The sequence below is a fragment of the Apodemus sylvaticus genome, chromosome 9 (genome assembly GCF_947179515.1).
Source record: "Apodemus sylvaticus chromosome 9, mApoSyl1.1, whole genome shotgun sequence".
In the NCBI taxonomy this organism is placed as follows: domain Eukaryota; kingdom Metazoa; phylum Chordata; class Mammalia; order Rodentia; family Muridae; genus Apodemus; species Apodemus sylvaticus.
Window position 1 is genome coordinate 64,814,867 of NC_067480.1, and position 9,295 is coordinate 64,824,161.

General features: G+C 38.9%; 1 protein-coding gene across 2 annotated transcripts; it reads right to left on the reverse strand.

Annotated features, from left to right (window-relative positions):
* Nucleotides 1-749: 749 nt before the first annotated feature.
* Nucleotides 750-9,092, reverse strand: Nabp1 (nucleic acid binding protein 1). Of its 2 annotated transcripts, none has more exons than XM_052193311.1 (6): nt 8,987-9,092; nt 8,177-8,315; nt 5,215-5,286; nt 3,822-3,897; nt 3,136-3,187; nt 750-2,215 (listed from the first exon to the last, which is right to left on the reverse strand). In XM_052193311.1, exons 3-6 carry the CDS (start codon nt 5,274-5,276, stop codon nt 2,052-2,054), a joined length of 354 nt encoding a protein of 117 aa, XP_052049271.1. In that variant the 5' UTR covers nt 5,277-5,286; nt 8,177-8,315; nt 8,987-9,092; the 3' UTR covers nt 750-2,051. The 2 variants fall into 2 exon arrangements, with proteins under 2 accessions (XP_052049271.1, XP_052049270.1); XM_052193310.1 differs by having other exon boundaries at nt 8,524-9,092.
* Between the last annotated feature and the right edge of the window lie 203 nt (nt 9,093-9,295).

Sequence of the window (9,295 nt, forward strand, 5' to 3'; positions counted from 1 at the left end):
GTTCAGCATTTCCTCTATTAACATTTTGATCAGACCACAAGATTTGACTGATAATTTACCAGAAGTTATTGTCATTACCTAGTCAAAGTCCTAAATCCCCAAAGGAGTACCACTGCTTGTTTTCCTAATCACAACTTGCCTAGCAGCATCATAGGTAAGAAAACGAAGTCAGAACTGAGGGTCCACTGAGCCATACCTCACCATATTAAAATCTATCAAAGTTCATATCCTTTCTTTAAAATCACCTTTAATACCATATCCTACCAACAAATAAAAGTTCTGTTACTTCTGTATCTTAGATTTTTAAGATTAGTTTGTCATTTATTTTTATTCAAAACATTTATAATCACAAAACACAAGCTATCTAAACCCTTAAGTAACTTTTTTTGAAGCATTCAGATGTGTAAACAAAAAATCATAAAGCCAAATTAGCTATAATTATTAATATATGAACAAATGACAAATGTCAAAGCCCTGTGCTTATAAACCAAAGTAAACTCCTTGTGACTTCTCAAAATGCTATGAGAATCTCCACACAGAGCCTTAATACAGTGCTTACTGAAAATCTGTTAAACTGAATTAGAATAAATTCTGACACAAATTATATTCAAATGCTATAGAAGTTGAACAGAACCTTACTTATTTTACAATATGAGGTAAGGAGAAATGACAGGTACAGAGCTAAGGAGAGCCAGGATGAAGCTGATTACAACTTCTGTAAAATGGACTGGGTTCTCCATGTTTACTGAAAGAATTAAAAAAAAAAAAAAAGTAGGTATCATTAGAGCAAGTTTTACTCGAGACAATCTTTAAAGAGAGACAAATATTAACAATGAAAAAAATTACCAATTACCCACCATAAGTGAAGTCCCATCACAAATATCCCACCTTAACAAAGGTATAATCACTTCTTGAGCCATCTAGTAAGGCTATGGTGACTTGTTCAGAAACTTTAAACACACACACCCCTGGAAGACAGGGAATGTCTACTTCTACCTGACTACTTAGAACCGGTAGTTACATGTCTATATGAATTCAATTGGATTTGTATTTGCTACAATAACTACCATGAGTATTCTTTTTTTTTTTTTAAATAATCACATTAGCCTTGTATGAGGCTGCACAACTTTAATCCCAGCACCAGGAAGAGAGAGGCAGGCCAATATAGTTCAGAGACCCACCTGATAATATATAACAAGTTCTAACCCAGCCAGGGCTGCATAGAAAGACCCTGTCTCAAAAGTATTACAACTAGTATCAATGAGACCAATAAGGTGTTAGAGCTCCCTTCAATCCCTCCAATTACACGTCAACATTTAACATGCTAACTTCAAAAATAAAACATTCAGGGACTCAGTTGTAAATTTTTCTTCAATGTAATCTTCAGTGTTTGCAACGAATGTTAAGAGCATTATCTTAAACAGTTTTCTTCTAAAATTTACTTGTTACATTACATATTTTATTCCATAATTCTGATAAAGAATTTGGTTATCTGGTCATTAAACAAGAGTTTAGGATGATTCTGTCCTTGAAAAAAATCTTAATGGCAGGCAGTAACTCTAGGAATTCAAGTCATTCCTGGATCACAAATACTTTAAAAAAAAATGTCAACACTGACCAAGTTTCTGGCTTGGGGTGGTTATTGCTTCAGGTGGCAATATCCAAGTTTAAGACAAAAGAACATTTTCCATTAAACATTATGACAAACATTACAAAGTTTATGCAGAAGCCAGACTCATAGAGGCTATATATAAGCTGGTGCCTTAAGTAACTCACCCTCGAAACAGGGACAGATTTTCAAGTGATACCCAGTAAGTTCTTGCTCTAAAAATAAATGTTCCTGCTTTCAGAGTTCCTATTCTTCAATAGGATGTAACTGAGCAGTATAAGTTTTTTTTCAGTAAAAACCAACTACTCTTTTTAACAAACCAAAAATATAAAAGGAAACCCGTAAGAGACAAAGTTTTCACAGTTAAGAATAAATAAAAGTGCACTAAGTGTTCAAGTAGGTCACGTAGTTTAAAAAACTACATGTGTCTCTTTGGCTTAGGTCATCTTTTAAAGGCTCTCCTCGGATCTCTGGCATTACTTATTGTGGTCCTGACTGTTTGACTACTAGATGCTCCTGGCAGCTGTGGACTGATAGGTCCCGGACCATTGCTTCTGCCATATGGATGATATCCCCTAGATTCAGGACCAGTCTGATCACCATTTCCTAAGATAAGAACACAAAAAAACCATTTTCAGAAACAGTCCATATTATGCTACAGAAACACAATCATTAAAGTTCATCCAGACATTATGAATGTTTACAAATACCAGAAAAAACAAGCACTTTTATTCTATAATACAAAGATGTGAGCTCTGGTACTGAATGAAAAGAAAGGGGAAAAAACAACTTGAGCATTAAAATTAATAACAGAGCATAAAAACAAACACACCAAAAAAATTAATTGCAGAGTAATGTTTGAGTGCTGGTGTTTGGCTCTGTATTTGAGTACTGGTATTTGACTCAAATACAATTTATGTTTCAATGTAATCAAGCTATTGGCGGGCAGGTTTTCCAGAATATGAGCTGGTCAAATAAGCCTTCGGCTACCCTAATCAACTCTGATTACAGAAAGATACATCTCAAAAGACATATCCTAGGTTATTTAAAGACAAGACTTTTTAGTACTCCAATATCACTGTTGAGAGGTCTGAGAAAGACAGGCTGCTCTTTCTAAAACAGCAGCTAAGAACATGTAGAATGTTAAGGTATTCACTGATGCCCTACTCTACAACATCATTTGTCTGGATAGGTTTCTAGTAGTGTGCCAAACAACCAATAATTCGGCATATATTATAAATAACCATTACACCATAGACATTGGGAAACTAAATAAAATAAAATAAAATAAAAAATCTCATCAGATGGTCACCAAAATTAGTCTGGTTACTAATCAATGTTCAGCACAATAGGTTCCAGCATTTAAATAAGAATGTGCTCAATACACTGGCATGTACAAGTATCTTCTGTCTTCCCCCAAATCCTTTATTTGTGCATACTTGTTTACAAGGAGTTCCTCCTTAACACTAAATTATACATTAAGAGACTTTTTTTCATGTTTCTCATATAATGCCTACATGACTTACCCACTGGCCCGAATGTATTGGCGCTCATTTTATCCTTCTGTTCATTTTGCACCTAAAAGACAAAAGTAGCACATTCATAAATAATATATATATATATATATATATATATATATATATAAATTTTAAGGGTTTTAAAAATAATTTTCAATAATATTTAAAGGTTTCTCCATATCCATTCAATGTTAAAGTGTTCAGAAATCTTTATCAAGTCTCTTATAGCTTTTATTATACTCAGTACTGCCTGATAGATACTTCCTTCAGTCTGCAAAATACTAAACAGCATGTGTCACGAATTATGTATGGACTCACAGAATGTAACAAAGGCTACTTTAAGATTTCTTTTCTGGAAAGGATCTCATGTACCTCAGTTAGGCCTCAAACCGGTATGTAGCCCAGGATGACTTTGAACTTGTTACCCTACTTCCAACCTCCTGAGAAACAGTACTTCACCCATGCCCCACTATGTTTGTCCTTTGCAGTACTTGGTGGCTGAGCCCAGAGCTTCATGCATGCTGGACAAGCAGGGTCAGCTACATCCCCAGTCCTCAGGATTGATTTATAATTCTTTTCATTACACTGTGAACATCAGAGCTCACCCTACTGACAGAACTATGGTACAGAGTCAACTTAACCCAATCATAAATCTATACCAATCAAAAAATATACCATATTTTTGGATTAATTACCCCTCTGTTCTGCTGTCCTCTATAATCTGGGTTTGGCTCACTGAAATTTGGCACTTCTGAATACACCATACAAAATCTGAACAAAAATAAAGGACAAGTTAGATGATTCCTGAACTTTTTTTTTAATTTCCTTAACTTACAAGAATAAAAACCTTAGGTGTCAAAAAATTACCTTAACAGTAGCATGTTAACAATACAATTCATTTGTAAAATTTCCTAAATAACTATATCCCAAATAACACCAATCTACTTGATTCTTACATGGAATCCCTCTCATGCCCAATCACTGTGAATCTGCAAAGATAACCATCAAAGGTAAAGAATAAATTCTAATGATTAAGACAGATAATGGGCTGGGGCTTCTTATAGGCCGACAGCACTACTTGATACCCTATTCTCATATAAAAACATTCATAGCTCTTCAATTTTAAAAACAACTAGATCCAGTTTGGGATAATCTTAAATTGACCCTGACAAAGAACAGCCATGAGGAAATGAGTAATTTCCTGTGATTCTTCACCTAGCTAACCTCCATTATGATAGAATCTCTGTATCCATTACTATCTATCCATATCCTGCAATTCTGCCCCAAGATCTTCATAACACATTACCCTAAAGAGCATTACATTTGCACCTACAAGAGTCCCAACAATCCTTCCTGATGAGGGTGAACTCAGATTCTAATATTTAATCAGACTACATTTTTTCCCTTTGATATTAACCAAGACAAAATTCATCTCTGGTATGAATTTTCCTCTCTCTCTTTTAATTCCATTTGTGACTTCTCATTTTAAATAGCCTCCAATCTAATGGGCACTAAGATATACCTAAACAATAGCAACCAAAAAAATTTTGGCTTATTATGTATAACACACATTATGGATGAAAGCCAGGCCAGCATGGAGACTAACTCCCACAGTTCCTGCAGGTCAGGGTGGAAGTCATTACGCAAGTGGCACACACTGGGTGGCTGCTGGTATTGTAGGTAGAGTAGAACAAACAGAAGGCTTCAACTTTCACTACTGCAAGTACCTTTAACTCTAGTACAAATTCATCCATAGAGACAATGAAAATTTAAGCTATAGATTAAATCCCATGTCTAGATTCTATTTTAGTAAATTAAGAGAGAGTATACTTCAAATGACACCTGAAAGACACATTTTTCTAAAGTTACAGACAAGGCCCCACTGGGGCTGGGCAAAACTCAGGTAGACTAGGAAAAGCTCACCTTCTCAACCAAAAAGGGAACAGACCTGATGGTGTTTAAAACAGTTACCTACCTATGGCATAAAGCCAAATCTCCAAAGGCCAAATGAGTGGTTTATAGTTTATACTAATTATTCTGCAGACATTATTTGAAATTTGATTAAACAAAATGCACTTTAATACTTACTCTCCAATTTTTTGAAGTTCACCGCCTCTTCCAGTATAAAGTGTCAAGCATCCTTTCCACATTGATGCATATCTAGAGGGAAAGTAAATTATGCTTTCAGTAGAATGTATAGTTCTACTTAGCTTTCCAGTATATCTTTATACATGGGTCTACTCCCCATGCCAAGTCAAATACAGTCACTGTAACTCTAATAAGAAATTATACAAAGAAAATTCTATTGCTACATTATGACATAATCATCTAAACTACAACCCTAGTAAAAAAAATTTTTTTACTGCTAGAGATGGAACCCAGGCCTTGAACATACTAGGCAAACACTCTGCCACTAAGTTATGTTCCTAGAACTTGTTTTTAAACCTTATTTTAGGCATCTCTCTAAGCTGTCCAGGTTGGTCTTGAACTTGGTCTGTAGCCAAGAAGCCCTCAACCTTGCCATCTTTCTGTCTCAGCCTCAAGAGGAACTGGAATGGCGCCTATGCCTAGCTTGAGAAAAACCTGACCAGTCATGGTGATACACATTTTGAATCCTAGCACTGAGAAAACTGAAACAAGAAGAATCCAAATTTGAGCCCATCTACAAGGAGAATGGAATGGAATGAAGTAGTGTTCTGGCAAAGTATGAATTTGCTATTTCTAGATGGTTAATGATTGTATCAGCAGTTAACAAAGGAGGGGCTTTTTTTTTTTAGTGAAGAATTGGTTTGATTGGTTAACTAAGGTTCATCTTAAAATTACTTTAAAACAATTTCAACAGAAGAAACACCTATAAGGGGCTAGAGTAACAGCTTAACTGTTAAGAACACTGATTGCTCTTCCAGAGGTCCTGAGTTCAATTCCCAGCAACCACATGGTGGCTTACAACCATCTATAATGGAATTGAATGCCATCTTCTGGTGTGTCTGAAAAAAGCTACAGTGTACTCATATACATTAAAAAAAAAATAAAACTTTTAAAAGAAATATCTATAAAATTCTCTCCATTACAGTTAGACGAAGTACATGTTTTCTGCACTCTGAAGACTGATATGGGAATTAACACCTGTGTGTAGCTTGATTGAGGAAGACAGGAAGAAAGGGGACAAAAGACACTCAAAGAAGTAGAATTGAAAGTGTATTCTAAGGAGGAGCTTCTAATAGTAGAAATTCAGTATTTGTATTGCCTCTCAGCCACAAGGCACATAAAGTCAACACACTAGTATTTTCTTTTACAGTTATTGATATGGTCAAGGATGATATAACATTATCACATCTACTTCTGCAGACAGCAGTTCTCAGAGATTGGCACAACTTTATAAGGGAGCTAAAAAAAATATAGACCGATAATCTTCCTCATGCCCTTCTGGCCTTCCCAAATTCTGCAACTTTTACTACCAACATAATGAAACCAACTGTTTAATGTGAACAATTTTAAATGTGAATGACATCATTAAATCTAGATTAGCAGAATCAGACCAAAGTCTGGTTTTTTACAATGTTTCTTTGTACAACTAAGAAGGTGGGTAACATCATGGCTTAAAACATGTATTATTATGATTAGTAGTAGTACTGTAGTTCTCCCTATAACCTCCGAAGGAAGCGATTCTCTTTTGTGGAAAAAGACTTGGAAGTTAAAAAGATGTAATTTAGTGTCACAATGACTCAGTGTATGAGAATGAGATGCCTAAATTCTGACTCTCACTTCCTGCTTTGATGATACTTTACCTCACTTCCTGCAAATGTTGGAAGGCCTGTAAGACAGTATCAAAGAGCTCCTGCTCAATACTTCTGAGATTCTGTTAGCCCAACAGCAATTGCCAACAAGTTTTCTGATGGCTACCAATAAAATTATTACAATTCTCCCAAACACAGAGGCTTCCATATTCTACTTTTAAGATTCTTTCCCAGACTTTTCTTAAGACCAACATTTGTTAAGATTTTCAAGTCTATGAAAAAAAGTATTCCATCTCCATAATCAACTAAATGTTCTGAATAAATCAAAGGTGCTCTTCTGCCACTTTGTGTATTATTTTGGTTTTTGTGAAACACTGATCTTACATATGAAATATTTTTTAAGATGATTCCAGATACTGTCTTCATCTTTTCTGAGTACATATATGACCACAGAAATGTTAAAATTCAAGCTGGGACTGTAAATTGGCAGAATGTTTGCTCAGCATGAAGCAGGCCCCTGGTTCATTCTCCAGGATATTTAAATTTATGCCTGGAATCCTAACCACCTGGGAAGGCAGGAAGATCAGAAATTCAAGATTTGGGCATCATTTTTTTTTCCCCCTGAGACAGGGTTTCTCTGTATAGTCCTGGCTGTCTTGGAACTCACTCTGTAGACCAGGCTGGCCTTGAACTCAAAATTCCGCCTGTCTCTGCCTCCCAAGTGCTGGGATTAAATGCGTGTGCCACCACTGCCCAGCTTCTCTTGGGCATCTTTAAGTCCAAAACCTGGAATACAGGAGACACTGCTTCCAAAATGAAAGTAAAGAGCTAAATTTCCCAGCTATTCATTTATGTCCATATCCCCTAAATGATGAGTACAAATAAAAGTATTGACAGGATTTCAAGGTACTAAAAAAGGAAGGAGGTAGAAGACATTATATACCTCATACACGGACCGATTAAAAAGGAAATGTGTCCAAGTGGTGTGGCACACTGAACTGATTAGTAGGTGTATCTCTGTGAGTTGGAGGGCAGTCTAGTCTACAGAACATGTTCCAGGACAACCAGGACTACACAGAAAAACCAGGTGTGGGGGGGGGAGGGTAATGTGACTGACTTCCATACGGTATTCTCAATATCCTTTAAAATTGGAGGAAAGGAGTTAATTCCCTACCTAAAACAAATTAGTTGTGAAAGGTGAGCTACTCCCAGTGTGGTACATTAAAACAGCTCACTTCTTGAAGTGGCCCATGGAACTTCAGAAACCCGGAAGTTAGGCAACCCCACCCCTACCCCAATTTATGCACACCTACCCTCTGGTCAACCGAATAATATCCCCTGTCTGTATGAGCCCTCCGATCTCATCCCATACAGAAATAGTGATGCTTCCCGTTCTATCAGCTACTTTGCAGGATCTCACTTCATGGCCGTCTTTGGTTTTGGTCACTCGTCCTGTGAAGATTTAAAAATCAAAAGGGGGAGAAGGAAAGGTGTGTTAGATAAGGAGTCCTTCCGAGGGAGCGGTCTCACCCTCCTCCGGCACGCTACGTGACTGACTTCTGTCCCCGGGTAGGAGTCTCGGCCCGGAGCACGTGGGGTCGCGAGCGGGGAAGAGGTCCGAGCGTTCGAGGGTGTGGGGCGGGCTGCGGACCTCACTTACCTATCTCCAGGACAATAAAGACGACATTTAAGTTTTTCAGGCCGGCCTTAATGTCTTTTATAAAAAGAGGAGGGTCGTTGACCCCATGCATATTGAGGCAGGTGCGGCTACGCTTCAGAGACCCGCTAGGCAAGGCTTCCCACCCTCGGGGGCCAGGGGCAGAGCCGGGAGGGGGCAACCTGGGGCAGGACTGGCGACCGGGGTCAGGAAGCGGTTATTCAGGGGCTGGGGAAACCAGCCCTCGAAGCACCACGCCAAAAGAAAAAAAAAAATTAAGAGGGTGGGGAAAAAAGACTCTCACAAGTTCCAAAATCAAAAAATAGGAAGACGCACTCCGCACCCCGAGCCCGCTCCCAAGTGAGAGGCGAGCAGACAAGCGTGCGCACGGCCGCCTCCGCTAAGGGAAAGGGGAGCAGGGAACGGCCCTGCCCGAGTCCCGCTGTCCCTCACACAACACACGCACACGCGCGCGCCCCCTCAGTCCCAGGCTCAGGGAAGGTACGTGACAGCAAAACGGCAACGCTGTTCACCAACCGCGCAGACCACGTCCCAAGCAGCAAACTGGCGAACTCTCCCTCAGGCCGGGCTTTTATAAGCCGCGCCCCGCCCCCTTATGGCGTCACGCGACGTCGCCACGCCCGCCAGCACGCCTTTGGGGCGGAACCCAGCGCCACCGAGCCAGCGACCACTCTAGGTCCTCCCCGGCTGTCAGGGCAAGCCCCGCCTCCTGTCCGTCCAATGGGCTCTCGGCCACACCCTCCTACCGGTCGCG

Coding starts and splice junctions, on each gene's coding strand:
- Nabp1 (XM_052193310.1), bottom strand. CDS start 8,614: ATGCATGGGGTCAACGACCCTCCTCTTTTTATAAAAGACATTAAGGCC. Junction 5,287..8,176: donor ATTATTCGGTTGACCAGAGG/GTAGGTGTGCAT, acceptor CTTTCCCTCTAG/ATATGCATCAATGTGGAAAG. Junction 2,216..3,135: donor CAATACATTCGGGCCAGTGG/GTAAGTCATGTA, acceptor TTCTTATCTTAG/GAAATGGTGATCAGACTGGT.